Source organism: Calonectris borealis, chromosome 5, assembly GCF_964195595.1.
Source record: "Calonectris borealis chromosome 5, bCalBor7.hap1.2, whole genome shotgun sequence".
Classification (NCBI taxonomy): Eukaryota; Metazoa; Chordata; class Aves; order Procellariiformes; family Procellariidae; genus Calonectris; species Calonectris borealis.
Genome location: NC_134316.1, coordinates 14,562,199 through 14,581,729, shown reverse-complemented (window position 1 = coordinate 14,581,729; position 19,531 = coordinate 14,562,199). Strand labels below are relative to the sequence as shown.

The following is a 19,531-nucleotide window of genomic DNA, read 5'->3' as shown; positions in this document are numbered from 1 at the left end:
GCAATGTGAAGCCAGAAAAGCGATGCCCAGCGGAGCAGCCCTGCCCACCCGCAGCCTGGAAGTCCATGGATGAAGGGATCAGGTGTATTTGTTCTCATAGGGCACATTGGGTGTCCTTCCGCCCCTCTGCCGAGCACAGTGGCAACCCAAAAATAAAAGCCCAGGAGCTACTAACAGGCTTTCACAGCTTTCACAGTTTGATGACAAGTCTCTGGTCCTTCTGCCTTTCCAGGGACTCGCTGGGCTGATGGCACCCAACCCTGCCCTGCCCAGGCTGAGAAACCCAAACGTGGGCAGGCTTTGGCCATGCCTGCTGGGAGAGGTACCGGTTCCCGGGGACTTCAAAAGAAAATCCTTGTTATCCTCTAAGGTCTGCAATACCAAATCTTTCTTTAGCCTAGCTCACACTGGCAACTTCTTTCATCTGCCTGGTTTTCGAGCATTTTGTGATCTGTGTGTCCATGGCAAGTTTAGTTGAATTTGGCCAGTAGGTGTTAGCCACTAAGTTGCTACTGAGGGATATGTGGACATGCATCCACACAGGAAAGCAGCAAAAATAAGACACAGAGTCACAGCTGCCACAGGTGGTCCTTGAATTCCCCTTCACCATTGACTCCCTGCTGCCTCTCTGTCATTAAGAGCCCATTCAAAATTATTTACAGTTTGAAACAAAAATGTAAGAGATATAAAATTCTCTCACCTTATACCAGCATGTGCTGTTGTTGCTTTGATAGCATTCTCTGTTCTCTCTGATCTGCTAGTCTCAAACACAAGCAGAAATGACACAAGGAAACCAAGGAAAACCTGCAGGTTTTGGTCTTTTAGCACAGTCATTGCTTCCGTTTGGAAACCAAAGTGAGCTGACACTTGGAGGTGCCTGGCAGACGATTGCTGCATCAGATGGACAAACACAGAGGTGCCATGAGTTACATCCTCTGCCTCCTGCTGCGGAGAGGCACGGCCATATGGGAGCTGCAGTGGGAGGGGAGCAGGGGAAAGGCACCACATCGGAAACGGCGGGGATGAGAAGTCCTGCAGCAGCCTCGTATGGTGCTGAGAAATGTCAGAGACTCACAGGCAGCAAAATAGACATGATAAAAATCCAGGTAGTTTAGTATCTTGTCTCCAGCCAGTTGGGCAAAGCTTGTATGGAGAAAGAGTGTGTGATGGAGTTGTCTTGTGACAGCTTGACAGGCAGGTAGTGTGCTGCTTTCCTTTGAAGGGCAGCAGGGTGTCCTGCTTCTCATTCCCTTGCCGCAGTCGGAGTCATGGGGACAGTGGAGAGGAGTGTCTGCCGCCCTGCATGCAAGGTGGGCAACCTTCAAAGGGATGGAGTGGGCACAGGATCCAGCAGCCAGGGGCTGCGGCATGGGAAGGGGCCCCCATCACTTTCCCTGGCTCCTTGTGAGCCGATTTATTCATTTAGCCTCCACAACAGCCTGCTGCAATTAGTTCCTCCATTTAACAATTTGTTGTGAAAAATCTCTTCCTCTTCTAGACCTGCTGCTGGATCGCTTAAGTGGGTGCCTCCTTGCTCTTGGATTATGCAAAGTAATGATTAGTTTGTCCCTATTCATCTCCAAACCACTGATGGTTTTCCAGACCCCTGTCATAACCTCCCTCAGTCACGCTTTTTGCACTTTGGAGGTCTAATCTCTTCTGTCTCTATTTCTACACCTCTGCTGAGGTGGGAGGAAGAGCATGTGCAGTATTCGTACACAGTGGGTGTGCTCTAGATTTATAGAGTCCTCTATATACTAATAGAGTCAGGCATCTTTTTTTGCTGACTCTCCCATTTCTAATCACTGCCAATGCTCTGCTTGCTTCTTTGGTCTGTATTGAGCTGATGTTTCCTGAACAGGTGCCACCGCTGAATATATATAACTGGGCTGGATGTATATACATAGTTTATCTTTCCCCATGCATTAGTTTTCATTTACCAGAAATGAATTTCCACCATTCTATGGCTTGGTCCCTTGTGTCCTGTGATCCTTATGCAATTCGTGGCACTCAGCTTTAGATTGCTTATTTTGAATAAAACTGTATCATCTCTCATTCCCATGTCTGGATGATAAATGAGTACGTTGTATAACATGGGCCCCACAGCAGACTGCTCTGAAAATCTTCACCTACTGATTCCTACAGGCATCAACAGTATATTCCCTTTGCATCTTGTATTTTAAACAGTTAAAAGTCAACACAGAGCCTCTGCCTTCCTTGTCTTGTGACAGCTTACTTTGCCTAAGAGCCTTCAGTGATGAGCCTTATTTAAAACACTTCTATAAACAAACATATGAAGGTGCAGCACCCTTCCTGACCTCCTCACACACTTGTGCGAAGCACGACCCCCACCCAGGGAAGCATGCATGCATGAATAAATAAAATAAATACACACATACATAAATACATACATATATATCTCTCCATACACGCTCGCGCTCTCTCTCTCTTCCCTCCCCCCCTCCCCCCTCCCTCTCTCCCTCTCCTCTCTCCCCCCCCTTCCTCTCTCCCTCCCTCCCTCTCTCTCCCCCCCCCCTCCCTCCTCCCCCCCCCCTCTCCCCCTCCCTCCCCCCCTCCCTCCCCCCCCCTCCCCCCCCTCCCCCTCCCCCTCCCCCTCCCCCTCCCCCTCCCCCTCCCCCTCCCCCTCCCTCTCTCTTCTTCCCCCCCCGCCAGGCAGTTACCCCGAGCGGGTGTATTTGGACCTGCACCGGGGCGCCCAGCCCCGCCCCGCTCCGCCCCGCCCCCGGGCTCTTTAAGCGGGGCGGCCCCGCCCGCAGCCCCCCCCACAGCCGGGGACTCTGCCGGCCCGCCCGGCCGCGCAGGACGCCCGCTGCCGGGGGGGGCGGTGCTGGCAGCCGGCCGCCCGGGGGCGATGGAGGCGCTGGGGGCGGCGGGGGGGCTGCTGCTGGCCCTCTCCCTCCTGGCCTTCGGGCTGTACTGCTGCTACGTGAAATACATCCACGCGAAATACGACCACATCCCCGGCGCCCCGCGGGAGAGGTAAGGGGCAGGCAAGGCGGGGTCGGGGTAAGGAGGTGGGGCCCGGGGGTGGGTTCTTCAGGCGCCTGCAGAGCGATTCCCACGGGGCCCGGTCCCGTGGCTGGCCGGAGCGGTGGGCCTCGCGCCCCGGCCGCGCTCGCGGGAGCCGCCAGAACGTGCCGGAGCGGACGGTAAACGCTGCAGCCCGCGCCGCTGCAGGGCGGCCTGCCGGGGCGGCCCAGGGCCTGCCGGGGCGGGCGAGGGCCTGCCGGGGCGGCCCAGGGCCACCTCGCGGAGGTCGGGATGGCTTGGAACCGCGCACACGCGCGCCTGCTTCCCGGGAAAGGCTGGCACCTTCGGGCATCGCCGGGGATCCCGGCGCCCTGCTCTGCAGCACTGCCTGCCGGGCTGGGATGTCCCCGGCTGGTCGCTCCGGGTGGCCACTGCAGCATGAAACGAGCGGTTGAGAGTTGCCCATCTGAGCTGTGCGTTTGCTTACGACACCAAAGGGACCCGACCAGTCCCGCCGTGCAGGAGGGGCTCTCTGCACTGGACCAGTGGCCTAACTCCAAGTTTCAGCCTCCTTGTGTAGTCAGGGGCAGATACTAAGATTAGAGAGAGGACGGGTCTTGGCATACCTGAACCTGCTTGTCCTTAAGTTCGTTTTGAGGTGTGAAGTAACACCCTAGAGTAATGGCAGCTTGAGGAACCCTGTGGCTGCTTTTCTGTCCCTTCTTCAGGGTTTGAGGCTTGATGTTGGTGATCAGCCTAGGATCCTTCCTGGGAAGCTTTCTAGTACTGGTATGTCTAGGTGGAAGCTTGTATGTCATGCGAGCCCAAGTAGTTGATAGCTTTTCAAAAGTATAAATTGCCAGGGACAGTCCAAAGCCCCCATTTCAGTACCTGTTGCACAAACGCTTCCACTCCTAAATGTCCAAGGTAAGGAAAACCAAATACCTCCAGCTTTGAAAAGTCATTTATTAAAAAAAAAAAAAAAGAAGGTAAAGCCCGGTGCTGTGTGTGGTGGTGGTCTCCCCAGTACAAGAAAGAGATTGACAAACTGGGATGAGTCCAGTGGAGGGCAGCCAGCATGCCCGGAGGCTGAGAGCTGGGCTTGCTTTGGGTGAAGAAGTGGCTGCTGAAGGGTGGAGGGGACCCAGTGGCTGTGTTCAGCTGCCGAATGGATGGTTATGAGACGGCAGAGCCAGACTCTCCTTGGAGATGCAGAATGAAAGACAAAGGGCAAAGGGCACAAGTTGTCTCAAGGGAAATCCCAGTTAGGTGTAAGGCAAAACACCTTCACCATGAGGGTGCTCAAACGCTGACACAAGTGACTGGGTAAGGCCCTGAGCCTTGTACCATAGCTCTGACATTGACTGGCCCGGAGCAGGGGACTGGACCAGTGGCCTCCAGAGGTCCTTGCCAACCCAAATTACTCTGAAATGGGATTCATGCAAATCTAAACACTTCTCAGCTGAGGCTGTATCTGGCAAACTGGAGAAGAGCAGCACCAGAAGCAAAGGCTGGCTTGTGTCCAGCTTGCTGCCCACTGGGACCAGCCCCCAGGTTGTGTCAGCAGATCTGCTCCCCAGCCAGCCAGCCCACAGCCTGTATCGTTTCAAGGTGTTATTCTGTCCCAGATGCATGACTTTCTCTTTGCCCTTGGCTCTTTCCCTTTGATAAAAGGTTAAGAAAGCCTTGTTTTAGGATGAAGTACAACAGGATCTTATCAAAACCTCAGACTTTGTCTAAGGTCTTATGACTGCATGATGACAAGATTACGTTAACACCCTTGATTTCCTGGGCTGATTTATCTTACCAGAACTAACGCAGCACATCTCTAAAGGAGACTTGTGCAGGACAGGCTGGAAAAGTGAGTCCTAGTGGCTTTGTGTCGTTTTTATGGCATGAATGGCTCACCTGTGAAGAGAGGATGTCATCTCTTCAAAGGTTTGCTTCATATTAAAGACTGAATAGCAAGAAATGGGCAAAAGGGATTTTTTTGCAAATACATGTTTTCAGATGATAGTGTCACATAGTTATATATCCGAAACCAAACCCTTGCTTAGTTTTTTTCATGGCATGCAGTAGGTAATTGGGACTTCTCATTAGCGGATGAATGTTTTAGGCCTGTTATAACACCTGACTTAATTGGCTAGTGACAGGACAGAATATGAAAAATATCTCTGAAGATTCATGTGTCACATAAGAGGAGCCATGAGCGGGACCTTACTTCGTACGCTGCAGATAGAGCGGTTTCCGGAGCTTTAGCTGATGAAGGACTCACCTGTTGTATTTGGGGCTTTCACATCTTTTTGGAGTCCAGTTACAATGGAGGAGTCAAACAAGTGAAGGATTAATAGTTTCTGTAGATGTTGGGTAACTTTTTTGAGTGCTTGTTATTTTAAGCGCCTCCTGGTTCCAACAGAAATAAAATAAGAGCCTGTTTTTCCACTATAGCTTGTTTATACTGAAAAGAATGATAGCATGGCTGTCTGTCTCTTAAATGGAAAACAGATCTCGAGTGCAGCTTGCTTCATTTAGAGAGGAGCTTGGCCAAATCTTCCTTCAGATGTATGCAAAGCCGGTGGGAATTCACCACTTGCAGCTGAAGGAAGGAATTGATCTCTAACTTTTTAATACAGCTGTTGTATTTGAAGTTAACCCTTTTTATTCATTTCTGCAATTTCAATATTAACCAGTGATTATCCTTCTAGGGTGTCCTTTTATTTTTTTTCAGCATTTAAGGTGACATGGCTTTAGACAGAAGGAAACCGTTCCTAATTTTACTCAATTTAACTCCATTGACAGAACCAAAGTTACACTTATCAGGGCTGAGCGTGTATTAAAGAATATTTAATGCAAATGTCTGTTGCATGTACAGAAACGTAATAGTTGCAGCGGAGATTCAGTCAGCTAGGCAAAGAGCAAAGCCGTTTGCTGGAAGCTCCCACCCAGATCCAAACATCTCCTATAATCCAGCAGCAAAAAAGACCTTGTCCTGCGTCTCTGCACTGGTCTTCCTGGCTGCATGAGTGCACCAGCCGGACCCTGGTCCCCAGCTTACCCACGTGAGGGCTGGGCATTGGCACGGCTAGGTGTTACTTTTATCTTTCCTTACAAGGAGGAAAACATGAGCAACACTCATATTGCATCACTGAGCAACAAGGATTGCGATCCATACAAAACCCTTTGTTGGCATCCTTGTGACACTCTTAACCTTCATTTTCTGCAGCTTTTTATTTGGACATCTGCCGATCTTGTGGAGAATGCTGAGGAAACAGGAGTTTATGCATGATCTCTTCCTGCAGTGGTAAGTTGAGACACATCAGAAACATCGAGTGGGGTAGCCCTGTAGCACAAGTTGGGAAATCAAGGCAGAGAGGCCCTGAATTACGTATTTGGCATCATTCAGAAGGTTGGTAGAGAGAGAGCATTGATCTTTCTCTTAATGGCTTTATTTGCTGAAGACTGCCGTAGTTCCCAGTACATGCTGCTTTGGTCTTTGAGGTTATTGGGTCTGAACTGTTACATGTTTGTGGTTTGTACCATAATTCTCTTCCTCCCCCTCCCCCCCCCTTCTTGTAGGGCAGAGAAGTATGGACCTATTGTACGGCTTAATGCCTTTCACAGAGTCTCGGTGACGATTCTGACTCCTGAAGGAGTGAAGGTACTGCAAAACAAAGCTGAATCAACAGTGGGGATCGGCCCGTCCCTCCAGAGAGAGGTGGTGCCTGGTGTTCAGGACAGCGCGGTGCAGCCAGTACTGTGCCTGCGGAGAGGGCGGCTCTGGCTGGGTTGGGAGGGTGAGGTGCTCTGTTCTCTGGGATGTCCTGATTTATTTTCTTCCTTGATCAGTTGATTTACTTTGTTACCTTTATTTAAACAGCAGATAGAGCAAGCATCCACCATTTCTGAAAAGCAAACTTTCTGCAAGAGCTTAATATCTCAAATGAGCGTGGCACAAGGGACTGAATTTCTTCCTCTAAATCTTTGCAGTAACCACAGAGTGAGATTTCAGGTCATTGGGCAAAAAGTGCTAGAGGCATGCAAAAAAAGTTAGCAGCACAGGAACTGGGGAATCAGGGCACACCAAATAATTCATCTAGTCTTCAGACTATTGCTACAGGAGGAAAAGAGTGAATGTGTGAGTGGCTTTTCATGTTTTGTCTGGGAAACAGATTGCACTCAGTATTCACTGACCTGTGATTTGATTTTAGGAGTTCTTGATGTCACCACAGTACCCAAAGGATCGGCGAGTGTACGGTCGTATCTTCAACATATTTGGTGAGAGGTAGGTGAAACCCATCTGAAGCCATTGTGATCTGAAAATAAGTGAAAGATTAATAACATCACAGGCATGACATTTGTTTTGACTCAGACCATTTACCCTAGTGTGGGGATTAATGACTAATTCCAGACATATGTAAGCAGCGTGTACCTATTAAATTATGTGTCAAGTCAAATGTCTTCCCAGTCAGGGAGGTCATGTTATGTTGGATTTCTCCCCCCCCCCCCTCCTGTGGATGTTCAGTTAGTCTCAGAACCGTTTGCTCAAGACCATCATCAAACTTCTCACTTAGATTTTAGAGCACTGAATTATTTCTTAATGCATGGGAGCTTCCAGCTCCTAAGTACAATAACAAAAAAGGGGATTTTTCTCCATTAGCCTGAAGCTTTTAAAAATATAATAATCCAGTTATTCTATTAATTATTTGCATAACAGCTGTAATGAATCAGAATCTTACTGGACTCAGCAATCCACACCTACCAGGCAAAACATATCTGCAATTCAGTCGTTGTCCACGGTGATGCAACAACTGTGTACTCAAAGCAGCACGGTGCTCCCTACACATGGGAAAAATACAAGAAAGTAGATGTGGAAGAGTTATCTTTGTGACTACATGGGGTTTGGCTGCCTCCCTTGCTGAAAGCTATTCCTTTCCTTGTTTTCCTAAATGCTAGGTTTCTAGGGAATGGCTTGGTAACTGTTTGCAACCACGAGCATTGGCACAAGCAGCGGAAGATAATGGATCCAGCTTTCAGCCGAACGTAAGGCAGATATATCTGGGATGTCCAGCCTGTTATTTCTACTGTATTTTCGTGATTCTCCCTGTCATTATTTGATATTTAGAAATTTGATACCCATTATTTGATATTTAGAAAGAGGAAAAAAAAACATTTGGTGCCAAAATCACATTTTACTTAAGAGTCCAACGCACCATTTCCATGACAAGTATAATTTGACCAGACTTCCCATGGGGCAGTGACACCCATATGAGCTCAGCGACGGCAGAAAGGTCCCAGGGTTGCGTATCCAGGAGTGTGGTGACGGCTGCCTTACGCTGTCAGAAACAGACCTCGGGGATTTGACATGGGCAAGCCTCATCATTCACCTGAGTGATTCCCTGTGGGAGATGCAGTGTGATTGATACGCAGGGGCTTGGTCTGGTTTGCTTGTGTGTGCCTCGAGGCATTGCGTTCAGGGTCTGAAGATAAAGTCCATTTGCTTTGGCATGCGCAGGCCAAAGCCCTTTGCCACGACAGCCATTGTTTACATGGCAGGATGGAGCGGGGCTGCTAGAAGAAGAATTTAGCTCATTTTATCTGTTTGCTTTTTAAAGTATTAAGGCAAATTTATTATAAATTAAAAAAAAAAAATTTTACAACTTTCTATGGAAAATAATGAAGGTAATTTTGCCTGAGCAAAGATGTCCTCTCCAGAGCCCCCATTTTTATTGATTGTTCAGCTACCTGATTGGTCTGATGGAAACTTTTAATGAAAAAGCAGAGGAGCTGATGGAGAAGCTAGAGGAAAAGGCAGATGGAAAAAAAGAGTTTAGCATGCTGACGATGATGAACCGGGTGACTATGGATATCATTGCAAAGGTACCCGCTGTCCGTTTTCTTATTTCCTCTGCGACTGGCAGGAAGGAATGGAAGTAACAGGTACCGGCAGCAGGACGGGATCAGGAGCCGGAGCCAGGGAACAAGACCTTTACCCACCAGTGCCAGAAGAGCTGAAGGACTAATTCTGCCACTTCCATTTGGGCTGAGCCATAGGAAGGGGCAGTTAGGGAAGGGTCTGCACAACCTAGGGGTGGCCTGCAGGATGGGGACCCTTGGCAAAAGCCCGAACATCCTCGTACCTCCCACCCCTTGTACCAAACGGGGCACACCAGTGCTTGTTGTATTATTACCATTGTATGTCAGCATGAAGTCTGCCTTACCCTGGCTTTTCCCTTCTCTATGCAAAACAGTTTGGAATGAATGGGGAGTAATAGCAAATTATTAATCTCCTCAAATAAGGAGGAGGCATAATGTAGATATTACCCTTCCCTCGCAGCCTTCTGCAAGGCAGGATCTGGCCTGAGGTATTTTTAGGGGAAAAGGCAGCGGTGTGAGGCCATCCTGCTCTTTCACCCCAGCCCCAGGGAGCCAGGAGGATGCAGCAAGTTGCTGCCTTTTTGTCTCCTGCTCCTCAGGTAGCCTTTGGCTTGGAATTAAACGCACTGAGCGATGACCAGACGCCTTTCCCGCACGCTGTGACCATGGTTTTGGAGGGAATGACCAAGATGCGCATCCCCCTCGTGCAGGTCTGTATGCACCCCACTTCAGTCCTCTCTCCTCGCGCCCAGCTGGAGCCCCTGCTCCTGCTCGAGTGGGCCGGAGCTGTGCGAGGCCCATGTACGACGGGGAAAGGGTCATCAGTAGCTCTTTCCCTCCAATGTGCATTGAGATAAAATTCATTAGTGCTTTGAAACACTTGCAAAATTAACATTAATATTTAATGCTTCCTTTCTGTCTTTCTGTCTTTTCTTCCCCCATGCATGTGTCATCTTCTCATATGGTTTTACACTTTCACACCCATCATTGCAAATATTGAGATTTTTGCCATTTGTCGAAGAAGGATGGCAGCCTTCACTCAAGGTGGAAGAAATTTGAACTTTCTTACCGTAGAAAAATTATATTTTTTACCAAAATTCATATACTAGGAAATTATGGATGTAATCTGAAATATTTAAGTTAAAAAATCATTCCACGGTTTCTCGTGAAAGCTGTAGTTCAGGCTTTTAGAGCTCCTTTTTTCCTTTTTGGGCCCAGAGGTGAAATTCTGTATCACATGCTGCAGTTTCTCTCTGTGGAGAGGTGAGGAATTTTGCTCACGGTGCTCAAAACATCGGCTCTGACAAGGCAGGACATCAGCATGCCTGGATTGGAATATTTCTCATTTCAGGCCAAACCCTTCACCTTGGGGATGTTCACTTTGTTCTGTGGAGAGCAGACGTTTTTGTGACAAATGTCATTTAGCAGAAAACAAGGTGCTCGCTTGAAAAATAACACTGGCAATATTTTTTTTACCAGCAAAAGGAATAAAATGACTAAAGAAATTCTGTATTCAGTACATGCCAGGGAAACAGAAGCTGATAAAGGAGGTCAAGGAGAGTGTGAGGCTGCTGCGGCGTGTGGGGAAGGAGTGCATTGACCAGAGGAGAGAGGCCATCCGGAACGGGAAGGAAGCCACGCTGGACATTCTTACGCAGATACTGAAAGGAGATGGTAGGGGGCACGTTGCTGTTTGAGTGAATTTCTCTGTGGCATGTTGTGCCTTGAGATTTGGGGAGGATGTTTGGGGATCTGAACTTTGGTCCTCCTTTAATGTCTTTAGGAGGGTTTTTTCACTCTGAAGATAGAGAGAGTTGCTTTGAAAATTCCCCGTTTCTTTGTGTCGGATCAAATGTTGATCACAAGTCACTGCTGAGCTGCCCGCTCAGCATCTGCTCCCGAAGCCACCTCAGACAAAATGAGCAAAACCGGGCAGAGCGTTCTGGCTGTTCCAGCTGGGGCATGGGGACGTTTTCTAATCTCGTTTGCTTTTCTGTCTTGACAGCCCTGGAGGAAACTAGAGATGATGAAAACATTCTGGATAACTTTATCACTTTCTTTGTTGCAGGTTGGTAGCTATTTTAATGTTTGGATACGTCATGTGGGAAGCTGGGCTCGTTCTTGGGCTGTCTACAGGATCATGATTAATATTCTTGCTCACCCCAAGTGACGCTGCTGTAAGCAAGAGTCACTGGGTTGGAAGACAGCAGTAATATACTGGCGTAGGACCAGCTGGGTGAGGTCTGAAGAGAACTCTTAGTTTTCTCATAGGCAAATGATACGTTGTCCTCCTTAAGTCATATCAACACAGCGAATAATGCCAGGCCAGTGGTTTCCAACCTGCGGTGCAGAGAGTAACACTGCCCGCTGGGGTGCAAGGCTATTCCTCCAGATCCTGCTAAACCCCGCTGAAAGCATCTTTAATATATCCCACGTGTCTTCACATCACTTCACCCACACAAGCAAACGCTGTTCTTGCCTTAGGAGTACTATTAAGTGCTTGGTAAGAGAGGGCACTGTCAAGACTATTGGAAAAACTAGGGGCCAAGATGATACGTGAGGTAAACAATGTAGAAAGATCGATCTCGCAAGTCAGTAGGATTTAGGTTCCTAAAAAGGTGAAGTCAAAACATTGTTCTCTCGCAAGAAAGATGTTATTGCAACAAATACATCTTTGCAGAAGTCTTGTTTTCTGTCATGCTTTAAAATAATACTTATACCTATCCATGAAAAAATGAAAACTATCCACATAAAGCAAACATTTCAAAGAAAGACCATTAGAAGCTCTGTTTTTCCCTCAAAACCGGTAAATTCTTGCTTCTCGGGAAGACCATGTGTCCCATAATATGACACAGTAAGTGTTGAACCTCACTGGCCCTTGGGCTCATAACCAGTAGGTGCCATATGCAGCCACTGCAGCTTTGAGTTGAGCAAGCTGGCTTGTATCTTTACCGGCTATGTCTTGTTCTTGTCATTCTTGAAAGCTCCTTATACAGAATTTACATCCCTTTTGGTGTTCCCTTTAATTTCTAGCATACTCGAAACATTCAGGGCCTGACATTGAAAGTTTCCTGTTCGCAGTCACACTAGTAGACCATCTTTGTATGATGTTATTATTTCATACTAACCTTTAAACCAATTTTTGGTGTCATTAGGTCACGAAACCACTGCCAATCAGTTGTCATTTACAGTAATGGCACTGGCTCAGCATCCTGAAATACTGGAAAGGTACGTGCGCTCCAATTTGCAAACCCAGCTTGCTGTTAAATTCAAGGTGAACATAATTATAAGGATTATTAAAAAGCTAGGATCAATTGCCAATAAGTTCTAGTCTCCCTTCCAAAATAAATAGTTTCATAGTCCCAATGTATCTAAAATTTGAAAAAAGTTTAGATGGAATTGGAATAATTAATCTTAAGTGATTTTTTTTCAAAGCCTTTATACAAAGCTGGTTCTGCGTCCTGCCTGATTCAGCTGCATTGTACACACATTGCTCCATCCCGATATGAGGCACAAGTTCAGGCAGGCTGGCTGGGAATCAGTAGGCATTTCCCCTGAGGATGGGAGTCAAAGTCCAACTCAGTGTCTGGAAAGTAAAAAATGTAATTTGTCAACGCCTAGCAAGAAATGGGCGTCTGCAACTAACATTTTTTAATTTAACTGCAGGCTTCAGGCCGAAGTGGATGAAGTTCTTGGTGCCAAGAGAGACATTGTCTATGAGGATCTTGGCAAACTCACCTACTTATCGCAGGTACTGTAGGAGTGAGGTAAAATACCAGTCAGAGCTGTTTGGTAGCACTCCTGCCATCTCATGGGACTGCCAAGAGGAGCCCCGCACCCTTAAAATTTTAAGAGCAATGCCAATATTTGATCCTGACAGTGTTTGTCCCCAGAGAGTCGGCAAGCAGGTACCATGAGCCATTTGCAGCAGCCCAGCCTTGATGGGAAGGATGGTCCTCAAATTTCTTTCCAAAGTCTCATCTTTCCAAAATCTCTCTTTATTTTCTTTATAAAGAAAGCTTTCTTTATAACCAAGCTGGGAGCTAGAGCGGAGTTGCTTAATCCCTACCTGTTTAAGCTGAAACCATAGCTGTATTTTAAGAAGCGTTTGCAACTTCAAGCCCAACCTGTGCATGAGCCCCAGGCGCTGCCCAAACTCACAACTCTATTTTTGTTCTATTATTGTTAAAGCATTTCCACCTATGATCTCTCACCATGTGCCATAAACTCAGCAGGACTTGACAACATCCAAAAAGAATGGCTATTTTTTGCAATTTCCATTTTTTATTATTTGGTCTTGAAACCCTCTTCAGTCACTCGGGGGGTAGCAAGGTTTGGTCCTAAAAGAGGTCTTGCGTGTAGAAATGCTGGTTGGTAATGAACTGCAAAGCCAGGGCTTGGCTACTTGCCAGCATTTGTGTTGCATATCCTTTTTTACAAGATGGGGGACACCAGTAGCCCTCAGGAGAGGCTGAATCACAGTCCTGGCAGCTATTCTCCCTCTTAAATTGCCTGTGATTTTAGTAGTCTGCCATGATCGCTCTTCTCTTAAACTGCGGTGTCAAGGTGGGTGATGGTGTTTTACCATTTGCCGTATCCCATCCCACAAATCACTGTGCTTTGACAGCGGGTAGCTTTCAGAGCTGTATTTCTCATAAGGAAAAGGCATCTCCCTGTGATTACAGAAATCAGCAAGTTTCCTTAGGCTTCTCCAAACATCATCACAATTATACCACTCCAGTTAGGACTAAGTCTTTCAGTTTTAAGATGGATCACATGAGAGCCCCTCAAAGCAGACCATTTATTTAACAGAACAAGCTTGGATCTGTACAACCAAAATCACAGTCACCCTTGGTCAGAACCAGTCCATCAGTGGAGTATCAGAGACCATAGGACTCCTCTCCTGTCGCTCAGGCAATTCTGAATCCTTTTGTCCACGCTTCTTTTTCATTAATCCACTCATGCATACACACCATTAATTGCATTTGCAGTGTGATGCTAATGTGCACTCTTAATTAGATTTCACTTCGATGAAATAAGCCATTCTTACAGCTCACTGCCACCAAAAGAACTGGTGTCATTCCATTTTTTCTCACTGTTCCCTTTGCCAGGTTGTTTTTTGTCATTTTGGTGCTCTGACCTGGCTCAGTTCCCCGAGCAGCAGAAGCAGGACAAAGGCAGGAGTGGGAGCGCAGTGCTGAGAGTGGGAAGGAGGTGGGAGCAACCACCCATCCTCATGGCAGCCAGCACCGAGAGTGGCTCATCGGTGGCATGAGACTTCACTCTTAGACATCCCTTTGGATTTGCTTCCCAGTACTTTTTCACTTAGTTGTTGACCTGACAACAAGTCCAAGGGAGGTACCAGCATCTCTTCCACAAGTCAAAAGCTCCCATTTAGCCAAAGCGAAATGCCGTAGGGAGGTAATTAATTTTATTTCTGCTTCCTACGCTGTATTAACTAACTGACCTTTTGTGCTTTTCGCTGATGCAGGTTTTGAAGGAATCACTGCGGCTGTACCCGCCCCTCCCGGGGACGATACGCTGGATGGAGAAGGAGCACGTCGTCGACGGCGTCAGAATTCCTGCGAAAACAATGCTCGTTGTGAGTTCCATCCACCACCAGCAGCTTTTAGCTGCTGCAGTCGATCCAAATGTAATGGATCTGTGTATCAGAGGGCCAAAGCACTCCCTGGGTATATTTCTGCTGGCCTCTCTGAAATTTTAGGCAAAACTGGGGTATGAATTGGGACTCTGGATTGTTTTTGCCTGGGGAGTGGAAGGCAGTTATGGTTTTGTACCTGTGACAGCAAAGAGGCATTTTCAGCGTGCTGCTCCTGACTAATGCAGATGAACTCTTTCTTGACAGTTCAGCACTTACATAATGGGAAGGATGGAAAGGTATTTCAAGGATCCACTCACTTTCAATCCCGACCGATTCAGCAAAGATGCACCTAAGTGAGTTTCTTTGTACTCCCAGGTTATTAAATATGTAATAAGGAACCATTACAGGAAGAGATTTCAAGGGGAAAAAAGTAGAATAAAACTATTTTTCCATTCCAGTATGAGTAATGCTAAATCCTTATCCAAATGCAAATAGAGAGCAATAATGTGCAGCTTTTGTTCAGAAGTTCTTTAGACCTCACAAAATACCTTACAAAAAAGACCAATACTAATGTTATTTAATGTTTATATTGAGGTGAAGGCCAAAACCAGGGCTGTATATTTGCCTTAGTGCAATACAAACATTTAATCTGTGGCAGCCCTGGCCCCAGGATGCTTGATGTGTTTCCACATTAGAGAGGGGACAAGGGGCTGCGGGTCGGAAGATGCCTTTCAGCCACGTGGGCAGGCAGCCTAAGTCTAATCAGTAGGCGGGAGTGCAACTGGAGGGACCAGTGACCTAAACAGTTGGTGCTGATCCCTGCATCTACTTCGTGAGTCAGGGGTTTTACTTCAGCCTAGAGTTAGTCTGGTCTCCTGAACCAAACGCCCCCTCACTCACATGGTTCAGAGCTGCCCAAAGGAGCAATAATTGGGTGGATCGTTACGTCCTCATGACGGGCTGGAGAGCATTTAGAGTGTGCTTGACGTTCAGCTTTGAAATAAGGTTTGCGGGCATCAGAACAGCTCTGTGAGCTGAGCCATACAGCAAGTGGAGATGACGAGGAAACATGCTGCAGAGCTGTATTGCCGCTCTGAAGCAAAAAAATGTTAATTTGGAGATTGTCTTAAGTCAGCTAGGTGAGGTGGTATTTGGACCATTTCCTTGCTGCTGTGATGAAATACTTGTTTGTTTCTTTACAAACAAGCTGCAGAGTGACAGTTTTGAACGTTTTTCTTTGCAGGCCATATTACTGCTATTTTCCGTTCTCTTTGGGACCCCGATCCTGCATCGGGCAGGCGTTTGCACAGGTAAGCAGAGGCCTGGAATAACGCTTTACGGGCGAGCACTGGGCCAGGTCAGGGTGTGCTGGGCGGCAGACCAAAGGCCATCCTGATGGTGCACTGACCCTCTTCCCTCTAGAGGGAAGATCCCCACCATGCCCACAGCAGGACATGTCTCTCAAACACTATCACGTGAGCAGACATACACGTACCGAACTGCTCCCACGTCACCTGAGCCCGCATGCAGCCCAGGGGCCTGCAGGGGAGGGGGCAGCAGGCTGCTCTCCTTCTGAACTGTCCTGGGTCACCCTGCTTGAATCCAAACCCCTTGATGGGAATCACGTCAACATCCCTTTGCCAGCCGAGGTCAGACAGACAGGGGTGTGCAGGGGCTCTTAGGGACCATCCCGTGGCTGCAGCTGGCAGCGTCAGGGCAGGGAAAACACCAGCTGGCAGAAGGGCACAAGCCAGGACTGGCTCTGAGAAGGTGAGGAGGGGACTGCGTGGGTGGGAGGAACAATTTAATGAAGTATGTGAGTACCTGAGCATGGCAAGAGAGCATTTTGGAAGGACAGCAGGAGGCCAGCTCTTTGGGTCTGTGCTTTGGGTTCATCTAAGCACCAGTGCTCAAAATCTTCAGGTTAAAGAGCTTGGTTTTACCTCTGATTTCCAAAATGGGGTTAACACATGAACACAGGGACAGATCTTAGTGCCTGTCAGTTGCCTTCAAATCCAGGAAGCCCCAGGCGACTTCTTCCTACCCAAACTCAGCCGGCTGCATTAACAGAGTAACATTAACTTTCCAATCTCTATATTGACAAAGCAGCATGACATAATACACTGACTTCAAGTAGCTGCAGTCCAAGCTGTATTTGCTGTCACTGATGGTGACTTTGCTTTTCTTCTTAACAGATGGAGGCGAAAGTGGTGATGGCAAAATTGCTGCAGAGGTTTGAATTCCAGCTGGTACCAGGGCAGAGTTTTAAACTCTTGGATGCTGGAACCCTTAGGCCACTAGATGGAGTAATGTGTAAATTAAAGCCAAGGAGCCCTGCAAGAAGCTGCCAGGTGTGACTACTCAGGGAGGGGAGCATGACATGGTAGTAGTAGCGCTTCTTCTGATTTTGAAGATCTTCACACTAATCAAAGGTTAGATTTTGCAGGCCCCTTTAGAGGATTACTAGACTGATTTTTTTTCCTAGCCTTCTTCATCATTTACTGAAGAAAACCTTAGGAGAGTCACTCTAGTGAGCATCCTTGATCTGGAAGCGTACTTGGAATTGCAAAGCCTGTTATTTTCCTGAGGGACTATTTGGTTCTGACCAGACTTGGAGAAGAACATCCTTTCACTGGAGTATCCCTGGAGCTCTGCACAAACCTACACTCAAATCCCAGCTGATGGTTTCCACCAAGTTTACTTACGACACAACATGGTCTAAGAAAGCCCTTGTTTGGGGAGTTTCCTATTTACACAATGAAATCAGAAAACTTAGTAGAACACAAGATTTGGGCTGAACTTGGGAAGAGAAGTTTGGCGCTATTCTCTTGGTCAAAGCAATTTTCCCATCCCTGCTCTAAATGAGAAGAATGATTGATAGGAGCAGTCTGAAACAAAAATCAAAGACTGTGGCCACACTTCTCCCTGTTGCTTCTGCCTCATTTTTCTTCAGTGTCTCCTACTTTTCTTCCAATATTATTCAGAGTGGAAATTCACAATCCATGCTGTAGAAAGGGGCTCTCCTGCTGCCTCCTACCTGTCCCCACGGCCTGTGCTCATTTTCCTGAGACACTGTTCATTTGGGGGTCTTGCTAGGTTTATTTTAACTTGGGTCATTTTCCCCATCTGGCTCACCGTGAAGCTACACAGATGCTTGGACCAGTGTAGTAGGTACAGCAGGGTTTGGAAGTCAGTGCCTGGAACCAAATGCTGCTTAAAATGATATTGCCACTGAAGAAATGCATCTGCAACTTGAGCTAGAGGCAGGAGAAGGTCCTGCACCCCCTTTTTCTGCAGATGTGCCAAAATTGCTTGCTGCCTGCGGGCTTGCAGTCTGGCTCTGCTAGGGAAAAAATCATCATGTGAAAATGCCACCTTCCAGAAATAAGTGGATACCTAATATGAGTTTGGGCCTCATCTATCATGAAATACAGGGAATTCAAGACACTTGGTGCTACCACTGTTATTTCTTACCTTTTTGAATTAAAAGGGCAAGAACACAGTCTGTACGCAGCCGCGTTCCCGTAGTGGTTTCCACACCAGGAGAGTAACGTCCTAGAGCTTTCCCTGGCTCTGCTCCTGTCGTGCACCGTCTCATTCAGTGCAGCAGTGGGATAGCAGGCCAGTAAGGATGATGCAGCTTTTGATAACATAAACAATGTTATACAATGTATTAGTATGACTTATACCCAGAGGTACCAATACTTGTATTGCTAGGGAAGGTTTCGTCCATCTATTGGTAGAACAGCTCTTCAATCCCTTGTGCTGGAGAACTGCTTATATCCTCCTAGACATTAATAAAATCTCATTGGGAAAACTGAGGACTCTCCAGCTGGACGTGTGTTGCTGGGAGCTGACGCGGTCGGGAGCGGGATGCTCGATGCCGGTCGGGCTAGACGTGCTGGTGGCATAACACAAGGCTGAATCCTGAGAATATGTCAAAGGGAGGAAAGTATCTCAGCAGTGTAGGGAATGGTGGGGGAAGCTGTGAACAGCACACAGACAGCTCAACAGACACACTGGCAAATCGTGCTGTGGAGATGCGAGGTGCCACCACGCCAGCTCTCCGCTCTGCCCTACTAATGAATGAGCTGAGATGCATTAGTCGCACAAACATGTATTTCCTTCTGGTACCTCTGCAGTGGGGACGGACACCTCCAAGGCGGGCTCAAGGGGAGGGTAGCATCTTAAAACCCAGCAGCGAGTTTTGTCAGATCTCATCTGCCCGAGACCGGAGCTTCCTGCCTGCTCTGTGCTTAGCCCCCTCAGAGGATGCTCTTTCTGCTCTCTCTGCAAGCCCAAATGCCATCCAGCTCTCCAGGGACTGCTGACACAGGCCCTTCTGTTCTTGCACCCAAGAGCTCTTGCCAGACTGTCACCTGTCAATGCTGATCGCTTTCCAGCAGATGGCAAGCTCGCCTTGTCGATGCACCCAACAGGAGCAGCGTTCCTCAGCCTTGACAGCTCCTCTTAGGAGACAGGGTGTCCTGGCTCCTCCAGGGCATCATACGGCAGGAGCAGATGATGCCCTGTGATGTTGTGTAAACACCCTGCAGTGTTCTCACGGTTTCATCCTGCACCCCCAGCCAGGAGGTGATCCCTTGTCCGCCAAAAAAAAGGAGCAGGTCCAGGAAAGCTGCTCCCTGGGGCCGTGTATGCCAGCTGGGTGCCAGCACAGGCTCTGCCAAACCCTGTTCAGAAACTTCAGGCCAGAAGTGCCTAGGGAGACACAGCTGTGCCCGCCATGGCTATAAAAAGACCTGGAGGATGCAGCTTTCTTGGACACCACAGAAGGGGACAGTTTTTCCTTATTCTGGGGAAGAGAAACGCGTTATTTCACTTCTGGGGCAAGCAATCTTTATCTGCACCAAGCACTCTGCTAGGGGTCGTAGACGGTAAGGCAAAAGAGCAGAGCAAGGTCTCTCTCCCTCGTGCTCTTCCCAGTGGCTTGTAAGAAAGTATCATACCTGCAGCTAATTTTCTTCTTATCCTTTTCCTGGCTCTTGGGCAAAACAAAGCAAAATCTGGAAATGGCTGGTGGAGTGATTTTTCCCTGGGTGCCAC

The 19,531-nt window shown here is 47.7% G+C and overlaps 1 protein-coding gene across 1 annotated transcript; it reads left to right on the top strand.

Annotated features, from left to right (window-relative positions):
- The first annotated feature begins 2,841 nt into the window (after positions 1–2,841).
- Positions 2,842–18,288, top strand: CYP46A1 (cytochrome P450 family 46 subfamily A member 1). The gene is made up of 15 exons (XM_075151100.1): positions 2,842–3,000; positions 6,215–6,292; positions 6,568–6,649; positions 7,200–7,273; positions 7,945–8,031; positions 8,730–8,868; positions 9,465–9,575; positions 10,383–10,539; positions 10,871–10,933; positions 12,021–12,093; positions 12,532–12,616; positions 14,357–14,467; positions 14,732–14,820; positions 15,711–15,777; positions 16,663–18,288. The coding sequence occupies exons 1-15, from the start codon at positions 2,873–2,875 to the stop codon at positions 16,822–16,824; spliced, it is 1,506 nt and encodes a 501-aa protein (XP_075007201.1). The 5' UTR covers positions 2,842–2,872; the 3' UTR covers positions 16,825–18,288.
- The last annotated feature ends 1,243 nt before the right edge of the window (positions 18,289–19,531 follow it).

Bases quoted from the DNA above. Each gene is read 5' to 3' on its own strand.
- CYP46A1 (XM_075151100.1), top strand. From the start codon at position 2,873: ATGGAGGCGCTGGGGGCGGCGGGGGGGCTGCTGCTGGCCCTCTCCCTC. The intron at 9,576-10,382 runs GTCTGTATGCAC...TTCTGTATTCAG, and splicing joins TGCGCATCCCCCTCGTGCAG to TACATGCCAGGGAAACAGAA. The intron at 14,468-14,731 runs GTGAGTTCCATC...CTTTCTTGACAG, and splicing joins CTGCGAAAACAATGCTCGTT to TTCAGCACTTACATAATGGG.